This window comes from Phaenicophaeus curvirostris, chromosome 4 (assembly GCF_032191515.1).
Source record: "Phaenicophaeus curvirostris isolate KB17595 chromosome 4, BPBGC_Pcur_1.0, whole genome shotgun sequence".
In the NCBI taxonomy this organism is placed as follows: Eukaryota; Metazoa; Chordata; class Aves; order Cuculiformes; family Cuculidae; genus Phaenicophaeus; species Phaenicophaeus curvirostris.
Genome location: NC_091395.1, coordinates 21,015,496 through 21,039,462, shown reverse-complemented (window position 1 = coordinate 21,039,462; position 23,967 = coordinate 21,015,496). Strand labels below are relative to the sequence as shown.

General features: G+C 39.8%; 1 protein-coding gene across 7 annotated transcripts in view; it reads left to right on the top strand.

Annotated features, from left to right (window-relative positions):
- EPHA5 (EPH receptor A5) overlaps positions 1-23,967 on the top strand; it is a 197,042-nt gene that overhangs the window by 15,590 nt on the left and 157,485 nt on the right. For all 7 annotated transcript variants that reach the window (XM_069855466.1, XM_069855464.1, XM_069855461.1 and 4 more), the window contains exon 2: positions 354-418. In XM_069855466.1, the coding sequence (XP_069711567.1) occupies positions 380-418 (39 nt within the window). In that variant the 5' untranslated portion in view covers positions 354-379. The remainder of the gene's footprint in view (positions 1-353; positions 419-23,967) is intronic.

The following is a 23,967-nucleotide window of genomic DNA, read 5'->3' as shown; positions in this document are numbered from 1 at the left end:
CATTTCCTCTATGATGGCATATAAACAGATGCATAAACATGGTGTGTTATCTATTTATTCCCCATGAAAGATGAGATCCTAAGAACATGAGAGATGTGGATCTTACAGAATTTTTGTGCATTTGCAACTTGTTTCAGTGGTAGATCTCAAAGGAACAAACCAATACATATGTAGAACAGTTTTCAGTGTATGACTTCATTAGAGGTGTTGTTGCATTGTTATTCTTCTTTACAAAAATCCAACTTCCTTTGTTAATTATAATCAGCGTGTTTACTGTAGCCACCCAAACACTGAAATATTTGAAGTTTGTAATCCATCCATCTTTCTTAACAATTTTTTTCTCTTGTTTTCAGTGAATTTACTGGACTCACGCACGGTAATGGGGGATCTAGGATGGATAGCCTACCCAAAAAATGGAGTAAGTCTCTGTTGTTGTTTGTTTTCTCTCTTACAAATTTTACTAACTGTTTCCATTCGGAAAGTAGACTACTGGGTTTAAAAACTCCCTGGAGTGATTTGTCGGCAATGGAGGGAAAAAAATAAATAAAACAACAAGCTGTGACTGGAAGAATGGAGCTGTGTGGCTAGGGGATTGATTTATTTATGCAGCACAGCCAACCACAACTATTTAAAAAAAATAAAAAATCATGAGTTGGCCTTGTCATTCCTTCCCTCACCAAAAAAATCAATGAGCTTAATTAAATTCTTTTAAAATTTTGAATTCCTCTTCTTTGAGCTTTTGAGGTAAATGTATGAAACAATTTTCTGGAAGTTTTTGCATGAAACACAGGGTCTGGTACATTACTGTTAACATTAAATGAACAGGGCTGTGCAGAAATACATTTCAGGCTCACAGTAAAATTCTGGGAGCTGATAACTCTGGAGCTGAGTTTTAAGCACCTTAGAGAGCCTCTGTCCCTTACCATTAACTATACTGGAAATTGAAAGAACCTGGCCTCCTAATTTGAAACATGAAATAAGTGCTGGAGTTTAGATGCATTAATACCCTCCTGTATGTGTGCTTGGCCCAACTGCATAGTGTGAGCAGCACTTGTGTGACTTTTCATCTTTGGTTTGGCTGGGCCGTCCTCAGTACTGTACTGTAACACAGCTGTGGTGCCATCTCGGAAGGTTGACTTCTGCACAGTGCTGAGCAGCCCTGTCAGTTCTTGGGAGCCACAAGTACTGTGTGAGCAGAGAAAGTATCCCAAGACAGAAATGCTGCGTGACTGAGCCCTCTAACAGAGCAGCTCACAGAATGTGCTGTGCCAGAGTTTTAGTCACTAGCTGAAATGGATAGAATTATCTTGGACTCCAGTTTGGTTGTCATAAAAATGGTAGCAATGTTTATACAAAATGCAGCCAATCCTGCCTCTGTATACATATATATACATATATATGCATATTATGCAGTGAATTAAAATTCTGAGTTTCCATGTGTTCTGTAGCTGAAAGACTGTAGAACTGGCAGCCTCGCTCAGACAAGCTACATGCTTGCAGGCAAGGGTTATGGCAGGGATGTAAAAGCCACATGAGGAGCAAGCTGTGTTTATCCTCTGCTCAAGATCTAATCCTGTTGTAGTCAGCATCTATAACAATATTTTTTTCTCTATTGATTTAAAGTCAAGAACTAAACTTGCTACCATTGTGTGTGTGGCCATCAGAATAGCCAGTGCGAGATGTGCTAGCAGAGTAGTGTCTTGATGCCACGGCCCACTGTAAAGATTCCAGTGTCCACTGCCTAATGGAAGATTTTTCCTTTTGAACACCTCTAGGTATTTTTCCTATGGTTTAAAATGCAGTTGCTCTATATCCCAATGTCCTTATGGGAATATCAGTAGAGAAATAACTAGGCCTGAAGAACCAAGAAGATTCCTGGGTCTGTAAGTGTAGAAGAGTAAATGAAAAGCTGAATATCTTATGCATAAGCCTCAGTTGTGGCTTTTCATTACTTAGAGAAACCTTTCTGTATTTACAAGCTCAGTTTCCAAACGGCACCTGGAGTGCACTCATGAATGCCAAATTAATGGTTACTGACCCAAAAGGAGGATTTTTTCCTTAAATTAACTCCACAAATAAAAAGGCAGCTGTTTTTTGAATTTCCAGAAATCTCCTCTTAATCTTATTTGTTTTCATGGGACATCATAAAAATTCATGAGGTTAGCCCAATTGTCTCTTACAGCAAATATATTAGGCCAAGAATTTTACAAGTACTGAAAAAAGTCTTTCCAGTCTTATTTTTCTAACCCCCTTACCAGTTTTGCTACATTCATACTCCTACTTAATTTTTTTAAAAGATCTACCTTGTATAAATATTTTAAGTAGTTCTCACTTCAAGATTTGAATTTGGAAAAGGAGGGAGCTTTAATTGAGATCAGAGATATGCAAGCTGTTCTTTTTCAGGTATCTCACAGGCATTTATTAGCTGAGGATGTTTCCTTAGAGAAAATTTTGGAAGGTCCATGTATCTGTCTGCACAATCCCCCATCAAGGAACTGATCGAAAATGTTATATGTGGCACTTTCCAATACTGCAGTGTGTAAATACTTGGTAGCAATTTCAGTGGCGATATAGTTCCAACATGAAGATACATTACCTTTTGAAGCAGCCTCCAACTCTTCTGACATTGATGCTTCTCTGATTGATTTTCATTATGAGACTTGAGACAACTTAGTATTTTTCCTAGAACCATATCTGCTAGAAGTAGAAGGTTGCACCAGGAGCACAACCACTGTTAAAGAAACCAAGTGTTTAGTTTTTTGTAGTTGTATGGGACTGCCTGGGAGAAGTTATCTGTGTATCGCAAAGGCCCAAGCTGGTAGGTTTTGAAAACGGATTTCCATATTTATTAAAAACCAAACAAACCCAAACAAAAAATCAAATGAAACTGCCCGCCCCATCCCTGCAATGGAAGTAAGAGGTCCAGTCAGGCCAAATGAGCTTACTTTTGGCAGATCATTTGTAGATGTCATTCAAAATTTTTATTATCATTTCATACCATGGTAATTTTTGGGTATTAAAGCTTTAAGACATTCCATGCTCCAGGGAGGGCCAGTTGCCATTTTTAGTCTGTTGCTCACCTAATTTTTGCTGAACACAATGGGAAAATGTGATCTAACTTGGGAAAATGTGATCTAACTTGGAAATGAAAGCAATGGTGTATGGGAAGGGGGTTGACCTTCGACAGATTAGGCTTAAAGTTAGACCTGTTTCATGGCTGTAATTCTAAATGAAGCACTGCTGCTGCTTTAGTCCCCACGAGATCAGAGCTTAGTCCGCTACTAAACAGTGTGCACCAGCTCATCTGTTGAGTAATGGGCTCGAGGGGGAAGGGAGAAAAGCGCTTTAGCCAAGGATCGCATCTACAGAGCTTTGTCTAGCTAGGTTCTTATTTGGTGCAGGTTTGGGTAGTGTCTGGTATCTTTGCAGCCTGGCTGGCCTTCATTTCCCCCATGCACACAGAAGGTAACAAAAATCCCTCTTTATCATCATATGGAGTGTTGAGGGGCCAGTGGTAATGAAATAACATAACTGAAACATGCTGTGGCCAAGCAAGTGTTGAAACAATGTCTCCTGGTATGAAGGAGCAGGTTCATTCTTCTTTCTGCTGCATTGCTCTGAAGGATTAACGAATCCTGGTAGTGTGGCTTCTTGGCTGCCCAAGGAGGCCTTCCTTGGCTCTGTGGTTTGCAGCAGTTGTTCAATTGGCTCTTTAAACCTGCAGTTATATCTGTTAGAACATGAGCAAAGCCCTTACACGGAAAAAGGACTCTCCCTGCCAGTGGAGCGTGGTCAGCATGGAAATGCTGCCTCTTCTGCAGGTAAGATTGAGAATTGATCCTGTTATTCCATGCCAAAGGGACAATTTGGACTTTGCTTTGCAGCTCTTTTAAGTTTACTTTAACCTGAAGGAAGTTATTGGAATTACCAGAGGATATATCAGAAAAGTCTAGTCCCTCTTGTGTAGTAGGAAGCCCTTCAAGCACATCAGCAAAACCAGTCAGGTTTTTTTTTATTAAAACATATGCTTTATGCAGCAGGCCTGCAAGGCCTGTGAGTCTCTTACCTCTGGATTTCTTCCTGGGGTTCTGCTTGGGATTACCCAAACTAGACACATCAGGTGTTTACATGTGCATGATATATGGCTGTGATGGCTGTGACACTGACTAGCTCTGACCTACAGAAACTGCCTACACTTGCCTGTGCTAAACATACATTTTTATCATATGGAAGCTCACAGAAGCAGGTACAATGGTGAGTGCTGTGAGAGAAATGTCTCAGGCAGTGTTTGTAGGCTGTATTGCCCTCTCTACTCTCTTGATTTGACAAGAGGCTCTGTGTGATGCATTTTGACACCCTTCAAAACCATAGCAGCGGGAGAACTACAGAAAGCCCCCTGTAAACCTGTGCTGCTCGGTCTTATTTAGTCTGACCAAGTAGAACCACAACCACTTTTTACAATATCCAGATAATTGCAAATGTTGGTGATGAAAATACATGCTTTCTTCTTTTAGTTGGCTTGATTTAGTCAGTGATTATGACTGATTTTTGTTTTAGTGGCTATAATAGCTCTGATTCGTTTGTTTCAGACCCTCCTTCCTTTCAGGGTTTATTTTAAAACTTATTTCTTTACTCCTTTTCTATCCAAAGTGGAGCACAGCACACCTGCTTTGCTTTTGTGTAATGGGTCCTCTCCCGTCTCCTCCACCTCCCATTGATTTCCTTGACCTTCCTGCAGCACAGAACAGGAAAGCCTCTGTGGTCTTTGTGGTATTGGCTGTGTGGTGTGACTCACTGCATACCTCCATGTGCTGAGATTTTTTTATTCAGCTTAGACAGGAAAACAAACATTTACTAAGAAACTTGGTCATGTGGAGATGTCCATAATTCTTTATTGCAGAAAATGAGAGAGCTACATGTCTTGTTGCACATGAATGCCAAGAGGGAAAGCAATTGCTCTTACTCTACTAAGATCAAGTACCAAAAGCTGGGGGGTAAATTCAGCCAGATTGACTCTGCAAGTTGCTTCTCATTTATTAAAGACATTGGTGGGTTTTGATATTTTTATTTTTATTTGTGAGCAGTAATTTTGGCTTATTATTTAGAGAGCAGGTATGCTAGGGCGCTGCTTTGAAGTTAAAAATAACGGTAATTTAGATTACTCAGCATGGCTTGTGAATAGATTCATTTGCTCTCTGTCTGTCTTAGTTCAGATAGAGATTTTATACAGAAATCCTGGATTGGAGGCAGTGTTTGCCCTCAGGGACAGAAATGAAGGGGGAGGGTTAGGGATAGTGAAAGAAGGAAGGTTCTTGGCATCATTGAGCTGTGTCATGTAGCTATGATCATAATTGGCATTTTCAGGGCAATACTTTTGGCAGCCTGTGTTTTGTGGGTTTTTGTTTGTTTGTTTGTTTTTCTTTTTCCCCTGCAAATGCTGCTGCTTGGCTGTGACCAGTGAAGAAGAGGAATCGGGGAAATATGCTAAAATGGCAAGAATGCAATTCATACTACAGCAGGGAGCATGGTGGACATAAGTAATAGCTGAGTAGGTGAAAAAATACATTAATGACACCTTAAACACCTGCAATTTGGTTGTTTTATTTGTATGTACATTCTTTTATGAGTGTGCAGGTTAGTAAGAAACATGCTGCACAGCTAAATATTTCAAGTAAACTGAAGTAACCCATACCAAAGCAATACTTAAAATTTTTTGTTATATAGAGAATAAAGAAATTTTACATGAATAATTTATGGAGTGATGTTGAGTTCAGTAGTGTTGAAAAATATGAGGGGTTTGTTTTCCACTAGGATTCTATAAGGTAAGATGCAGCATCTGTATATATGCGAACTTCTATCTTCGAGCTATTGTACAATGTAATTATAACAAAGGAGGCTGAGCTTTGGGTCTGAAAAGACATCAGAAATTAACAATGCAGTTGTGCAGGACCCTTGTGATAATTGAACTAACTGTGTTTTAAAGCAGTGCTGGGTTCATGTTTTAAACTCTGAAAGCTCCAGAGTAAGACTGAAGACGCTGAAGTTAATGGGAGCAGAATTTGGACAGCTGACTACTGTTCAAATTGGTGGATTTCCCTGGTGAATTGGTGGCCTTGCCAGTGCTTGTCAAGCTGCCCTTAGTTCACAGAGCCCGAATATGTTGATGAAAATATAAAGAGATAAGCTCCACAATGGAGAGATGAGTCTTATGTGGAAAGGCTGGTGAAGTTGGGTATAGCCTGGAGTATTGAACTTGCCTACAACTGCCTTGAATGATGCAGAGAAAAAAGAAATAACCTCTTTCCAAGGCTGGCAATGGCTAGGACAAGAAAAACAAGATTTGTTTCAGGTAAGCTGGTTCAGGCTAAATTGATGGGAAGTACTTTCCACTGGTGTGCCTTTGAGGCAGATGTGGCTTTTCTTCCACAGGAGTTATCTAACAGCAGGTCAAACCATCATCTCTGGACAAGTGGAGCTCATCTCTTCTGAAGGAACAAGCTAGGTGATCTGTTATGGTCTTTTCCAGCCCTACATCTACAGCCCTGCTTTCTGAAATCTTGTCCTGACTCTGTCTGGGATGAGCTCAGCTTTTGTGTCTCTGAGCTCTCTTTTTGAAAATCTTGCTCTGCTTAAAAACTACATTACTATTACTCATTCAGCACGCTGTATTTATCCTCTGATGCCTACAACATGTTAGCTATGGTATGTAGCTGCTTTTAAACCATAGCTCCTCACGCTAGATGACAGTTCTTGCTGAATAGCCTCACCATTTTATTCATGTCCTTTCTCATATCTTCTTTACCATCTGAAGTTAAATCTTCTCGCTTCATCTGAAAATGCTCTTAAATTTGATGTCTTGGACTGTCAGCTAGCTGCTCTTTAGGTTGTACGCTGTTGACATGAATCAAGCCTTTGTTGGGAGCAGCATCTGGTGAGGCGTAGTTCTTGTTAAAGGAGATTTAAAATGCCTAGAGTACTCTAAAGTACTGTAAAATAAATTAATACTGGTAAGATTAAGAATAAAGCAAATCTTTATCTCAGCTAGAACTGTATTACTGGAATAATATATTAATATCCTGGTCTCAAAAACCTATGATAGAAGACATGAAGCCTTCAATATATTGTTTTGTAAATACAGTTGTCAGTGTTAAGTTCCTCCACAGGCTTACTGGACAAACAATAATCTCCTTTCGTGCTTAAAAAGTCTTTTTCTCTAGTGTCTGTGAATTATGTTTGGGGATAAAAGAGCTTTGAAGAGCTTTATCTTCTAAAACCATTGTTTTCTCTGCTACTTTTGTGCCAATTTCAGGAATACTGGTATCTAATAGCTAACAACTGTACAAGTAAGATGTATAAATGCAGTGCTGTCATGGAGAATCTGGAACGCTGCAGAATGAAGTATTACCATTACGGGTTATGTATGCAACAGCCCAGAGTTTATAAAACATGCATGAGGATTTTATAGCTTAAGTTGATGATTTTGTGTAGTATGTTACTGACTACTTTGTATTCTAAATATATATATCATTGGATTACTTATCACTTAATTGCATAATCCTTTTATAAGATTTAAAAAGGACTGGCCTTGCTCTTGCCCTGTTTGACAGTACACATTTTTATTCAGGTTTGTGGCTTATCTGGGTAACTAAATTCAAGACTGCAGTCCTGTTTGCCTACTTTAGTGTTGCTGTAATTGAGGAAAGTTGATTTTCTTTCCATGTTACTCATTCAGGTCAAAAAAACATGAAATAAAATGAATGCTAATTTTAGAAAGGGAAACACATGGTGGGTTTGTCTATAAAGAGAAAAAATTAAATACAAATTTTCTCAAAGTAGTGTTAAAGTGGAAGCAGCTATTTTGTCTTCATGACCAGTGGTTGCTTTATGCATTCCACAGTGAATGAAGACAATAAGAATTAGAAGGCTTTTTTAAAGACACACTACCTAGATTAAAATCAGTAAAGAGAGCTTTTTGACTGACTTCTGTTTTACTGCAAAGTTATGATATTTGGCTATTCAAGAAATGGTTCAGCAACTGAACATCTAGGACTGTTAGAACAAATTAGCAATGGGAATGTCTCAGTACTTTCAGAGACTGTATATTGTAGTACCATGTTCTGTGTTTCTTTGTCCCAGTCATAAAAACAGGGTGTTTTTCAGTTGCTGATGGGTATGCACACATATGAAAGGTGGGACTGGAGTTTTGGCTGTCAAAAGAAAATGCCAGTATTATAGCTGGAAGTTCTTTTTGCTTCACAGTATTTTGGTTAATTTGTGTTATGAGGTCTTCGTTTTTTGGGGAAAAAAAGCATGCTGAGCTTTATAATTTGGTGTGTGTGACCAAAGCAGGCACTAATCACGAGGCCTGTCAGTTGTAGTTTTGAAAATACTGTGGCAAAACAGATTGGAGATTAAGTACCAGGAGTACTTGTGTAGGCAAATACATCCTTTTATGGGTTGTGTGCTAACTCTTCTCCAATGAAAAGTAGTAGCTCCTCTCACTAGCTTTTAAGCTCTCCCCGACATGAATGATTGAAGTGCTGTTGAAGGGAATGTGGGTGACACCTAGCTATCAGTCATCGCTGCTTTACCACTGTGACATTGTGTGCTGCCAAGCCCTGTGATCGATTGTCTGTACCCCAAGGGTTCAACAGTGGCTGCTGCTTCCCCTGCCTGATTAGAGTGTTTGGGTGGGGGGATGAAGAAAAACACTCCAAACCCCTCAAAACCTAAAGACTCAGCCATCCTGTGGGGATCCATGAGCATTTAGGGGAGAAAACAATTATTTTTTCCATACATAATGGGAAATTACTGTTCTTATTTCTGCCTCAAGATGATTCACTGAATGCACATCAGAGATTTAGTAGTGGTCTAGAGTTAGGAGTGAATGACACTTGCGTGTTTTTTTCATTCTCATCTACCCTTGTATGATCTTGGTGATCTTGGTAAGGAATAATCTATGGAGAAGTTGCCAGATAGTTGCAGGGAGACAGGATCAGGCCCTGGGGGTTCATGGGAAGCAAGTCCCCCCAGAAGAGTGGGGGCTGTACATCAGCATGTTGACAAAGGACAAGGAATTGCTTGCTGAACTGGGCACTTCTGGGGCAGCTCCTGGGAGAGGAGGGGGGAAGATGGTGAGGAGCAGAAATTGCTGATGGCTTTCTGAAAACTGCTGGGCTGAAACACTCCCAGCACAACCTTTGATTTGCCTCCTTTCTGTGCTTTCCAAGAAGAAAAGTATTATTAGATACCTTATTCATGCCAAAATGCTCTGATGAACATTTAACTTGTGCAGTCTTGCTTATTTGTCTATTGTGTTCAATACTCCAGCAAGTGTCAGACCACTAGCATGATATTAAAATCCTGATTTAACAAAATGAACAGTAAGAAAAAAATCAAATTATTCTCTTTTAGGAGGATGTGTTTAAATTGTTGGAAAAGTTATCCATTCCTAAAGCCTGATAACACTTTAAGACTCTGTGCATTTTATTGATTTCAGTATATATGGACTACCTATATACTGAAACACAGAAAAGTGTGTCCTGTAGATCTGCTTACCATACTGAAATAAGATAAACCAGAAGCTTGTAAAGATTTGTGCTTTCTGTGGATAATTACCCTCCTTTGGATGCTTTCTTGCAGTATTAAAGTTGAACTTTTGGCTCTGAAAGGCGGCAGGGGAGGATCAGGGAATGACTGAACCTTTATGCTGCAATATTCTCATTTGACTTAGGCAAAAATATTATGGGGCAAGTGAACTGGCCCTCCTCTTCAAAGGTCTTCCTATAACAGCGATGACTCTTCCCGTAATATTGACAGCCCATAATGCTGTGCAGAAGATGCAGTTGACAGGAGAAGATAGTGCAGAGTATTTCTTAATGTGATTTGAGATGTTAGTGTACATCGTTAATCCATTTGCAGTTCTGTTGTGCTTGTGAGGAATAGCTGCAGGCTTGGTGTTATTTTTGTTCAAGTCAGTCCCTCTCCTGCCATGCCTTTGGCTGTCAGCTAGACCAAAAACTGGTGAGTGAGGGCAAGCTGGGAGAGGAGATAATGACATGGCTTTGTAATTGAAATATCTACTTATTGAAAGTGATCTTTCAGAATGAATTGACTTTTTAGGTGTTTTGAGTTTCTCTCATGCAGATGTACTGTTTGTAGGGAGTAGTCCTGCTAGGATGACATCCCTGAGACCCAGCTGTACCCAGTGGACACCAAGAGGGTGGGAAAATTGTCTGTTTCAGAAAAGGTGGATTTAGACTTGCTGTTTTTAACTCCAAATGTTTAGAAAAAACTAGCATCTTCTGCCTGTGCTGGCAGCCTTTTTCATTGGGCCCTCAGGGTTGGGTTTTTTTTCCACAGGGGTATTGCACTGGTTTCCTGCTGGGGGCCTATGGGCCACTCCTGATGTTTGTCACTTGAAGCTGAGAGCCATCAAAGTAACTTCTGCTCTGTATAACTGCTGATGAGCATTGCTTGCTCCTGATTCAGCCAACAGTAAAGAAAAGCAAAAATGTGGTCTTTGGTCTTCTGCTCAGAAACCTTGGGAGTGCTCGAGTTGTTTATTTTTCGTTTAACCTTTTCTTCAGAAATTGTTGAGATTCATACTTGAGAGCTTTGCCTTGGTTTCAGACCTCCAAACTGCTTGACAGGGCAGCTGTTGGAGCTCCTTGCAAGACATCATTTTACACGGTTACAAATTGTAGGGCATGCACTGACTGCTTTAGTTGATTGCAATGCAAATATATCGTAAGACTATAAATTGTAGCCGGTATTGTGATTACACACCATTGCAGTGATGTGAGATTATTCAGTTTGTTTCAAATTGTTCTAGACTACACAATTAAAGTTGTAACCGCAAGTATAATCCTGTGAGATAGTCACTTCATTGCACAATCTCCTTCTGGTTTACTGTCTGCTTTATTTTGATGCCAGATTGAATGTTCCTGTGTAGTTAACTTCAACAGCAGCATGTGTATTTTGGGTTGCTGCTATTTATTTTACATCCTTAAAAATATGGATATTGATTAACACAATGGTTGGTCAAAGCCCTGATGAATTCAGTTCTAGTGCTGGGAAAATCAACCTAAAAATGAATTTTTTTTGAAGAAATGCTATTTTTGTCAATAACGATAGATATTTTTCAAGATGATCAGAAAATGAATGAGTTGTGATCATTGATACGTGATGTTAGGTGATGGGGTAAGTGACTGCTAGCAGGCTGGTGCCTCCCTGCAAAAGCGGTGACTGCAATGAGTCTGCTACAGAATTACAGCGAGGCAGAGTACAGCTGCTGAACAAAATGAACAGTTGACTTGGAAATGGATTTCAGAACAAATCAAAGCTTTTTGCGCAGTTTCAGATATCTATTTCCTTTCTTGTGTGGTCCTGGTTGTGTTTTCTGATGGTGGATGTTATGATGGTTTCAGTGCAAAGGAAGCTGCAGTGGGTTAAGGAGCAACTTGTGCCCATTGGCCAGAGCCCAATGATTCATTGTCCGAGTAATTCTGGTAAATATCCAGACTGAGGTAATCAAAACCTGTCAGGGGATTTCTTTGTTGTCCTACTTATTAATTTTAATGATAATTGAATGTCTGTGCCGATTATGCAGACTATAAAGTCAGCTTTCCAAGCCCCGTATATTCGATTTCAAAATGCTGCTTATTCCGTTTGGTGTATTTAGCTCAGAGGGGTGGTCTCGATGTGGGTAGGCTGTACAGTTATGTAGGAGCTACTGTGTCCTTTGGAGTCACGGTAACTAAGTCTGGCAGAGCCTGTTTCTTAGAGCTGTATAAGTGTATTGAACTGGCAAATGTCTTTAGCCCCCAGGGGATTTGGTTGTGATGCTGCCTGTATATTTGTAAAAGGCTTTTGCTGTGAAGGTGTTGGAGAGAAAGCAGAGAATCTTAAGCAGTCCTTGCTAGGTCTTTGCAAAGCTATTTCGTTTGATACCACTAGCCCAGGTAAACCTTTTGGACTCCTTTCTTCCCTGCCATTACTCTTGAGGCTTTCTGCAGGGTCAGCTGCTTCAGCGCTAACCTGAGGCATTTTCCCTCAGTGCTGCTGTTCGCAGAGACTGACCTTGCAAAAGCTGGTTGTGCGGCAGCCCCAGTGCATCTTTGCATGGCTTGCAGAAGATCTTTGGCAGAAGCCAGAATCTGTGGTGGTGAGCTTTTTTTCTGAGAGGGGCTTTTCTCACATGAATTCCCTGGTGCACATCTTCCAGCTATAAGACCACATAGTGTTCCTGTTGATCAAAGATAAAACGTGCAACTGAGACCCAAAATGGGTGCTACTGCCATTGGTGTCCTGTGTCTCCTTGAACTGAAAATGGACCTAACTTAACATTGTTGCCTTTAAAAATCCCAGAATGTCCAGGTCCTGTTTTTCTAACCTTTGGTTTTTTCTGTTCAAAAATAAAGCAGGAGAGAGAGAGAGAAAATAGAGTGAAAACATTTTCTTTTTTTTCCTCACATAATGCTGTGACCAGAGCTATTAATTGGCAAATTTCCTTGTCACTGCTCTGCAGAGTTTTAAATCTAAGGACTGAACTAGTGTTCTCCTATATTACAGTAAATACGTAAGTAATCAAAATATATTAATAAAGTTGAACAACTCCCTGCTGTTCAAATATGTTAATTGCAAATCATTGATATCCTAGGCATGCTGTTTCTTACGGAGTTAGATTCCTTGCTGGTGGAGCAAAACAATCAGTTGGGGGAAAAAGAAGTACAATATTGTTGTATTTGATAGTCTGCATTTAAAAAATAAAAGCATATTTGTGAATGTGTGAGCTGAAGGTAATGGTGGTGTAGCTTCATAGGATTTAAGGCCAGTGGGGAGGTTGAAATTATGTAGTTGAATCTCCTGTGGTATATGCCATGTAGAAACTTGTTCAGGGGTCCTTGCAGGAGGTCTGTAACATTGATTTGACCTACAGTGCACCTTCTGGAGAGGGATTTTTTCCTTTTAGTCTTCCTGTTCTGATGAGTCCACCTTTGCAGCTTGTGCCAATATCAAGGTGCCCTTGTTGTAGAGCTCCTCTTTCTAGCCTGAATTGGTCAATCTTCAGTTCTCAGTCAATGGATCTTGCTGTGCCTCTTCTTGCTAACATTACAGATGGGTACTAGTAGTCTCTACTCCCAGAACTCAATTTCAACAAATAGAGTCCACAAACAAGTTAGCCACATCCCAGCCTTCTCTTCAGTTTTTTTTTTACAGACTTTTGTGCTGTAAATTAGCTTTTTCATCTCTCAAGTAGTTGTAGACTCTCCTTTCTGGGATCTTTGCAATTTGTCCTAGCTGAAGTATTGCCATTTGAAATGAAAGTGGCTTTCTGGAAGTGTTCTTGGTAAAGTATTGCATTATCTTTTTGTCTGTTCTATGAGGCAAATTGATCATGAGGAGGACTAAATCATCCTTGTGATGTAGGCCAGGTAGAAGTGAAAGGAGAGTCTTGGCTGCTCAGGAGGGTGCTGTGGCAGGGAGGAGCTGCGGTACAGTGCCAGAAGTATCCATGACCTGAATTGTGTGCTAGAGCTGTGGTGAAGCCTCTGCCATAAATTGACCTGGACGCCAGGTTATTTGGTATGGAGAGTCCATGGGAGATGGATGTGCTACTGCATCACTCACATAATTTCTTTTGGGAAGACATGTTCCTGTTACAAGGAAAAATACAATTCAGCAGCCTCCTAAAGCCCTAGGAAAGGTAGGATTCAGTCCTGGCTCAGCATCAGCTTTAGTGCAAGTAGAGGCTTCATGCCTGCAAAGCCAAATACCTTGCAGCAACTTGGACTCTGCATCTCTGAGCGGAGGAAACTGCACTGAAATCACCTGTGTGCTCCTCTCTGATGGCCTCTCTCCAACTGCTTCAGTCCACACAAATATGAAAATTCCCATTTTGTGTGTATGAGTGGTAAGAGTTCTTCAGGTCTGATCCTATGTGACTTACACCCAAGGCTAGGAGAATCTATGGAGATGAAACAACAGGTTTTCATGTCCTTCCCCTAAATGGTATATTCCTTTTGTTAGTATGAAATTTCTTTCACTGAGTACTGTTTTAAGTTTCTTTGTGCATGATGATTTAGGAGTGAGAGCACACATTATTAGAAAGCTTTCACTTTCTGTATTATGCACTATAGGGGCGAATTTTCAACATCAGAGCACTGATTCTTCATCTGTCTATGTGTTTTGGTAAGACGAATGCTGTCAGTCACCACATAACCTGCAGAAGTGCTGTTTCCTATGCTAATTTGTTCTTCTGAGAATTGTACTTTTAATTTATTTTTTAAAGTGCATTCGTTTGTCCTTTTTCTTTCAGACTTCAGCACTTCATGAAGCATGCATCCAGTTTCACTAAAAGAGTCAAGCTGAAGAGACAAAAAATGAAAGGGGATTGATTTAATGGTTTAACTGCTAAATAACGATGAAAACAGAGTTTGTAATTTAACGTTTGTTTGAAGTGGTCAATCAGGCCTTTTTGTAGAGGGACTGTAAGGCCTAAAATAAGGAGGGATAAATAACCTTTTGTAGTTTCTTTGAGTATTGCCTGTCCTCCTTGGACTCCTGAATACTGTTTAAAACTGGAAATTGAGGCCACAGTTGTGCTTATCCTCCCTAGCAGTAGAAAAATTTTGCTATATTTTGGCTGTTATATCCGTAAGCTGCACAAAATTGAGAAAAGCTTGCATTTGGTGATGGGCCTGCTATGAAAGTGTCTCTTCCATATTCAAGTCCAAGGAAGGTCCTTGCCTTGTGGTTTTCCGAGTAACCCAGGGCTGCTTTCCTACCCACGGCATACTGATGTTCTGTTGGTGCTTTAGTAGTTGTCAGGTACTAGAAGAGAGTGTGGAGTAACAGGGGATTGCAGATGAGGAAAAATAGCCTATGAAGTATGGAACCTCTCTAGAAATGTATCTTTTCTGAGATAGTTAGGATATAGGGCATCCATTGCAAACACATGAACGCATCCATGTTTCTTCAACTCCAGAGTTAAAGAAAGAACAAGGTCCACGTTGCAACTCTGTCGGACGGATTTACATCCTTGTGGTTCTGGTGCCATATTTAAATAGTAACATAAGCCTGACACAGTGGGAATTCAATCCCATAGAATAAAAAGTAACTAAAAGTTGCATTATGTTGTGGAATAAGTATAACAAGCATCCACATGTATAATTTATTACCTGTCGTGGGTAAGTACTTAACAACAGTCATAATAAACTCATTCTGTTCATTCATTTTTAGATCTTGGCATACTGATTCAGACCTTAAATGAAAGTGAATATACAATCAATGTGAGGCTTTTTATGCTGGTTTAATAATGTAGGCCTGCCGAGAACCTTTAATTAAATAATTATTCTTTTTTCAATTGGGATAGATTGCTTTGCTATAGGGATTGCAGGCAAGAACATGGAAATTCCACACCAAACTGATCACGTTTTAGCTGCTTACTGTAATCCTGCGTAAGTGATAGCCTTTGTCACACAGTCCAGTGAGAACAATGCAAAAGCCAGGAATAGATTGTAGTCAGATATTAAAAATGCAGTGCCTGATTCTGAGGTGAACAAACAAAAGGGTGCTAAGTCCCAGTGTGGTGATGCTGTGAAACAAAGTTACAGCTGTCATGACAAATGGAAAAGGTGATTTTTTACAGGGTTCAGCTTCAACAGCTTGCTTTGGTTTTGGTGACAGTTGTAAGGCACTCAGCATGTGGGGAATCAGAAAATCTGGGTTTCGGTTTTCTAACTGGTAACCTCATGTATTCAAAAGGTGGCAAATGGAGTTGTTATGAGGAGGTGTGATAAATTGCATGCTGTATGCACCTGCTGTGCACGCCAGTTCCCATAAGAGGGTCTGCACAGGCAAAGCAGCCTTCTCATTTCTTCTGTCTGAGTGTATTGGAAATGAAAAAAATCTGTTTGGCGTGGGGGCTGCTGCTGCACAAGGCTGGCTTTGGATGGCTCCTGCTGCTGCGGCATGTCATTAATGCAGCTCACAGCAGCTGGACTGAGAGGACTTCAGTGTTTATTAGGGGAATATAATCATTTAAGCCTGAATAAGCTTCAAAGCTCTAATGTGGCTGTTTGGCCAACAGAAATGAGATGTAAATTTGTGCTGAATAGCCACTGATTACAGAAAGATGATTAATGCAAGATTTAAAATTGATTTATGGGTGCAGTTGTCAAGGCCTAAGCCATGAATGTAATATTATCTCTATGAAAAGCTTTGGGTAGATTAGAGACCAGGGAGCAGAGGCAAAATAATGCATTTGCTGAAGGGTCTAATATGGTATAGAGGCTGACTATAATCTAGTACAATTTAGTATATGCATGAGAGGTTAGGCTTTGCCAACACAGCACATGGGTAATTGCTTCACTTTGCCTGAAACACTAGAAAACAGAAGAGTTTAATGTCTTATTTTCTTTAAATGCACTTTTTGATCAAGTATTTTTTTCTCTTTTACTGGAAAGTCTTAAAAATGTTTCCTTGCTTTCAGAAATTTATAGTCAATGACAATGGTAAAGATTAAGGATGTAGGGTAGTTTTTTTGCAAGTATTCACTGTTGTGGGCATTAAAAATAAGCCAACTGCTTTATGTTATTCTAGTTGTAGTAAACAGTTAGAAGCCCCAAGTAAATTTTGATTTATTGACATTAAGTAAATTATTATTGACATTAAGTACAACATTAAAGTAACAAGGAAAGTTTCCTTTCTTGCTGCTTCTGAAAATTGTTCTGTGAATTTCTTGGTATTATCAGATGATGAGTAATGTGAACAGTATCCCAAAAGCTTTGAAAATTGAAGCATTTGGTTATAAACTTAAAATACATTATACTGCGAGTCCTTCTGAAAACCTGGCTCTCTCAGTCTTCCAGTGTTAAACCGTGCATTGTCAACACTGTTTGTTATGGCATTTGTTAAATTGTTCTGCAATAAGTGTTACATTAGGCAGTGAAAAATGATTTAATGGTACTGTGTTTCTTCATTGCTTCTTTCATGCTCATCTCCGTTGTCTTACCCTCAATTGTTGCACTGCAATTTGAAATGAATGTTTTAATTCAGATATACAGAGAATTTCAAACCTGTAAAAAAAATGTGGGGTAGGGAGGTGGAGTTTGAAAATAATACATTGCCTTGCTCTAGGAAGGGGTCAGAGCAGTCTCTGATTAGGCATGCTGGACAGGGCTGATGCTTTTTTTTCATTTCAGTTGTGCTAACCTCCAGCTGGGTTCTCCTTCCATTTGTGTTCTGGTCCTGACATCTTTCATCGATCATGCAAATGATCAAAGTCTGAGCGAAACTTTTGTCGCATTTTCATTTTTTTTTCACTTGCATCTTGGTGTGCAGCACTAAAATTCCAGGTGACTTTGTCCTGAAGTTTCATTTTTCAACAGTTTGAGCTGTTCACATGTCTGAACAGGTAATACATTTAATCATAAGAATGTATTGCAAATATTTTTTAAGGTTTTAATTGTTCTTCTTTCTGACAGGCTTGCTTGACTGAGACTTTGTTTATCAAATTACTGCTTGTGTCTTGAGATGCTATCTCAGCTTTACAGAAATCTGATTTGTTTCTGATCTTGTCAGTAGTGCAGAACAATCCGGGAACCATCAAAACTTTTCTGTCGTGTTATACCAAGGCAGTTTTATGGGAAGTCTCCTGCACAGCATGCTGCAGAAATAGAAGTCTGAAATGTAAACTTTATGAGCGCGTTACAAATTCGAAAGAACATTGAAGAACTGTTAAAGCAGTAAATTCGAATGTTTAAAAAAACAGAGCTGATGACTGTGAAGTTCTCCATGTAGACTGAGGTGACTTCTGATATGTAATGATATCTAGCACTTGTTGAGAGGAGCAGTCATGCTTAGTGTCACATTTTTGTTGTGGGTCTTCCCTACTTGGTGTTTTCCCTCAGCTCTGAGAAGTGTGACTCTGAGAACCTTATTTGGCATTTCTCAGTGGAGGATTTCTAGCAGTCCTGATATGTACAGGACATTGAAAGCGTGACCTGGATGGAATTAAAAAGATCCCAAACACTGTAAGATACAGAAGTATTCACCCAGATGCTTCAGTTCTCTTCTAAGAACTCCTCTTTTTATTGGTTTTTTTAACTAACTTATGCTGATAAGTTGTTCCACATGTCGATGCATGCAGCTGGCTGGAATGGAGTTGGGATGGAGCGTGATGATGCTCCGAATGTTAACCTGACTTCTTTCCAGTGTAGTTCTGTTTTATAGTGGTGATAAAGTAGTAATCTTTCCCTCATCTTTGCTAATCCCTCTCCTGCCCTCAGTCACAGTGCAAAGCAGTATATAAAACCTTGGCACTGGGAGAAACTGAACTTTGTTAAACCTTGATGCAGTAGTGAGTAGCCTCTAACATGGCCTTTTTCTTCTCTTAACACCTTTGCTGCCAACATATTAGAAGAGGTCGTTCAGAAGCACGTGTCTGGCTATTCCTTTAACATTGCTGCAGTGAGAATTTGCCTTTTATGAGTGTGTTTTTTGAGGGGAAAGCAGTAATGGAAGTGACTTTTTAAGTCTGCTTTCTGCTAGGCAAGTATCACATGTGGGATAGCAGGGAATATGTGAGTTTTGTTAATAGAGAGGTGCAGAAAAAAGTTCACTGGTCAAATGTAGCATGTCTGAAAGATGCTTTAAACTTACAGTTCATACCTCTTTGCAATAATCTTCCCCCATTTATGTTTTAGTTCATGAAAGCTGATCCTTAACTTTTGGCTGGGAAATGTACTGTAATGAGTGAGGAAATTTACGTTTACTTCAGGTAATTAACTTCAGGATATTCTGAGGCTGTGCATGAACCAGACTGTGCAGTTTAGTGGCCAAAGTAGAGTGGCATTATAAGAAACACTAGAAAACTGCTGTAAAATGAGAATTGTTCCCCAAAAGTTGTGGTATTCTTATTTGTTTAGGTTTTTTTTGTTTTTGTAATTGGTCGTATTGAGGGGCATGTGCCAAACCACCAAAAAATGTAAAGTTCTTTCTTTTGAAACTCAGCTTTTAAAATTAATTTCACTAGACCAGATTTCTGCCTGAATAGAGAGATTAATCAGATCTTTCCTATCCTCTGTGTCTGTTATCAATTATGTTTTTTGCTTGACTAGTAACTGTTGTCAGTAGGTATACATGTCTCTGTATAAATGTCTTGTTTGTAAAATTGCCATCCAAATGAGACTTGAGCCTTGGGTGGAGTGAGTGTCAGATGTATGGAAATGGTAAGATACTGGGTGAGGGAACCAGACTTCCCAAGGGCTCCATCAGGTGCTGGCCTCTGCTACAATTGGTAGGTGATATAGGTTATACCTAAACAGACAGAACTGCGATGCTCCTGCCAATCGTAAGGTGGTCATCACTTCAGAAGGGGCTACAAATAAGGTGACTTTTGGGTCCTTTCTATTTTGTATTCTTGTCCTTTGAGCAAGCAAACCCCTTTTTCATATAATGAAGACTGAAACATCCCCAGCAAAAACAAATACTATCTTTTAATTATATTGTTCCAGAGCTGAAAATCTGAGCAATGCTGTGTGTCACAAGTTGTGTTATTGAAACTGACGTTATTGGTAGCAGACTTTGAAGTAGTTGAATTTTGGAACCAGTGTGTTTATGTGTAAGTGGTATTTTGCAACAGGCGAACAGTTAGGCTTATTTTTACAGCTAGCACAGCCCTGCAAAACCTTCTGCAGAAAAAAAGATGCGTACTGCTCTGCCTGTCTTTCACTAGAGATTTAGCCTTAAGTGACCTCACTGAAGCCACTGAAACTGCACAGAGAGCCTGCTTATTATTTGTTTTAACTGCGTAATATGATAGCTGGTGTAAAGGCTAGTAGGCAGCCCAGAAAATCTCCCAAACCCAAGGTGTTTTGGTTTTGTGATAGGAGGGATAGAGCAGGTTGTGAGATAGTTGAATAATGGGAGGGAACATGTGTGTGGGAGATGATCTGGAGACTGTTGGTTGGTAGCCAGGTCTTTACATCATCTGCATAAAAGGAAATTGAAAAGACTGCCCAAATATTACCCGAATGAAAGGCAGGATAAATAGTACAGAGCTGAGTACTGATCTGGCCTGCCTTTCTGGAAGGACAGCAGATCTCCCTTTTTAACTTGCCATGGGGATTGCGTAGCCCTGCACCACTCTGTCCTCTGCACCACTGTGTGCTCATGCTGCATTTGACAACTGGATTTTTGGGGTAAAAATTATGCTTCTCTGACTGTGGACAAAGTGTGTGGAGTATCTCAGATGCTTCCACACATTCAAACCCTGGGGTCAGAGATCTGTGCCAGGCTTACCTTTCTCCAAAAGAAAAAAATGTGAAAATATATAAATCCTTTTCCAATTTTACATCTTTGAGTCAGCAGATACCTGAATTAACATGCATATGTTGTAGATATACTAATGAGGAAGTGGAAAATGAAATGGGAGAGGATGAGGCTTCTTATACAAAGGAGCCTGTGAAATAGGTATTGGGAACAGAGGCAGGTTTCACAGTCCTTGGAGGAAGGGAATCCTGCTGGGAAGATTCCAGGTGAGTCTTAGGAACCCCTTTGCTTAAAGTGCTTAAGCTGCTTTTCCCTCTTAAGACTCCTAGGATTTTGCTAAATGCCTAATTTCTTTCAGTGGTGCTAATACATGTAGAATTAGGAAAGATACTTGAAATTTTCACACCACCTTTAGTGGCTGCTAAAGAAAGTGATGGAGTTACTGAAGACCAGTAAAAAAACCCTCTTCTTACAATCCCCTTTCCCCCCCAAAAAATCCAGCCAAATAAACATAAGCTCTGAAATATTCATCCTTGTTGTCAGTGTTTGGTTTTGGGGCAGCATGCTTTTTGCTGAAGTAGCTAGTTGCAGTCCTGGAATCCTGGAAATCAGAAACAAGCTTGAGTAGTGGACAGCTGGTGAATGCATTTCGAAATTGTCCGTTTAACCCAACGCCACTCACTGAATTTTTCTTTAGCTCTTATGTTTTCAGTTAGATGTGTGATTTCTTGGGCCTTTCCATAATCAGACAACCTGTATCAATTGCATGCTTCCTATTGACAGAGCTGTGTGCCATCTTGAGCTTCTGTTAACTCGTCAGCAATAGTGTACAGGGAAGTTGTGATTTGGAAATAGGTCTTCTATAAATTATTTAACATCAGGCCATTGGAATGCATTTGTGTTTCCCTTCTTAGGGCTATTAAAGATGTAGAGAAAACATTTAGCACCAAATTAATGGTTGCATTTGTGTTTTAATCCTGCAGAGGGGGTAGATTTATACCTCAAAAATATGTGCTGCAGAGAGGAATTATATTACACGATGTTTCAGCTGTACTTAAATTTTTTTGCTAGTATTTTCAGCTAGACATCATATATATAATTCTGTGAGTTTTCTTTTTCATTAATGATTCCAGTTTTTATTCTTTTGTCAGTTGTAATACTCGTCTGAGGTCTGTAGTTATTGGGAAGCTGAAACTAGGCAGAAGGTGCAGAGTCTCTTACTCTTGTGGATGGATATAGAAGCAGAAAGCTGCCTGCAGCCTCTGGGGGGGATGCACACCTGGCTGAAGAGAGAGAATGGTGCACTCCTACATGGAGATAGGAGTGAAAATGGGTATAAATGACAGAGCAGAGGTTTTGCACAATAGTGGCTGCTCTGATAAAATCGGCTTGGCTTTCCCTGGAGGATTATACAGAGATAAGTAGCCTTAGCTCATTACCACTTCCCTTTCTTCTTGTTTGCTGATGATTGCTTTAAGTTTGATGACAGGTGGTGGTGGCAGGACTTGTTCTGATCTGGGATTTGGTGATGAAAATGCAACACATCCTGAAGCCTGAGATCTTAGGTCGTGTGCCATCTCTTGCAGCTGAGATTAGACTCCAGCTCAGTTGATGTATTTATGCTTGAACCTTCTCATGGAGTTTAGTGCTTTCCGTGTGTGAAAGCTACCATTAGAAACACTGGATTTAGTTTGTGAACAAACGAGCTTTTAGACTCACTCCCACTAACACTCTGGAGCAGCGATAAAAATGAGATTAATTTTGTAACTGGAGATTGTGATGGTTGCATTTTTGAAAACTGATCTGGCAGTTATTAAAAAAAGAGAAGGGATGTTTTCAGATATGCCTTCAAGTTAGGTCGCTAATGACATTGGTGTCATTACAGTCACTGCAAATGTTAGCTCTCTGAAAGAAATACACATTAGATGCTCCATAAATGTTGTATGGAGTTACCCTGTGTACCTTGTGGCCATCCATGCACATCCACATTATAACTAGTCTGAGCAATTTCCAGCCCACCTGCTGGAGGTTAACACTTCTCCATGTTGTCTGGTTAATATGTGATGGTTCATGTGATCCTCTGACCTTCAGCCAGAAAAATCAAAGGCTTAAAGTCATCATGGTGTATATGGTCTCATCTGTCCCCTGGGCTGATTTGACAGGGACCTCTGCCTGGGTTGGGGAGGAGTGGAGAAATCAACCACAGTAGTTGTAGAATGGTGCTTTTTTTGCTTTTTAATTTCATATATATAAACCTACTCTATTTACTGGAACATATTGAAGCTATGGAACATACTGAAGCTTGAGGACAAAAATGTCCTCAAGTTAGGTTCCTCACTCAAGACTGCAGTACATGTAAATTTTACACATAGTGGTGGACATATCTTGCTGAAATTGCAGAAGTCTCTACTTTCACGTCCCAGATGAGGAAATGCTTTTCTGCTAGTTCTACTTATAACTCATTTTGGACTGTAGCAGCAGGTTGTTTTCATGCCATATGTTGCAGCCATTTATATTAAATTTTAAGAACAGCATTTCCCTTAAAAATACTTAATTGTTATGTTGACTCTGTACTAATGGCATCTGGGTTGAGAAGACTCAACTTCATCCCAGGTCATATTTCCAATGATTGCTTTTTGTCCTTAGCTATGTTCCAAACTGCATATCTTCTATTACCTTGTCCAGAGCACCTTTTAATTATGCTCTGTGCATTTACTTGATGCTGTGTCCACAGCTGCAAATAGATGTGAGCAGCAATGCTGAGTGGAGAATGGAGGAATTAAGGAATTTGGGAATTAAGCCCTTGCAGATGAGCAGGTCAAAAGTAACAGGGAACAAAGCTGAAACCATCACTGGTTCTCCTGAATTCTTTGCAGTACTTACATGGGTTAATCTAATCTCTAAATGTGACATTACAGCTGTCAAAAGCAGAGAGCAAACATTAGTGCTCTGTTTCCATTTTAGGCACTCTTGCTGTGCTACTAACTGTGGCATGCAGGGTCAGGAAAAAGCATTTCTTCCAAGTGATGTGCTTCAGAGTGTGGCCAAAATAAAATGAAAAAACAGGTGCAAAAAGTTATCTGGAGCTCTGCTTAAAAAAACTGTTTGGTACAAAAACAGATCAAGATTTACAGATCCCTGTAATCTTTATTGAAAGTAATCTCTCTGCATGAGCAGGAACTCCTCTGACTAGCACGCTTGTGGATTGCGAAGGCCCATTTATTTCATCTATCACTCTGATGATTTTCTGGTGGGCTATTTGGTGGTGGAGAATAGCTTGGAGAAATGTGGTTGTCCTCCTTAGGTGGTGACTGGAAGATGTGGTAGAAAAGAGCATGGGAGAGTAGGGACAAACTGACTGTAAAAAGCTTTTTTTCTTTCTTTTTTTCTTCTATGTCGATGCATTGGAAAAGGCCAACTCATGGCCCCATCTGCTCTTTTTTTGTTCCCTAACAAAGTGCTTGTGGATGAACACAGCCTTATGTTTTCCCACTTCTGAAATGTCTGAAATAGAAGTTTTAAACTAGCATCCTTTAGTATTTCTAAAGAGTATTTTATCTGACTTTATAAGGAATGCATCAAGCCTGCAGCATGAAAACTTTGCATTTAAAACACTTTCCACCTAAAAGTCCTCCTGAACCTCTGAAGCCTAAGGTGCTCTTAGATGGGCAGGCTAAGAATTTGTGTGAG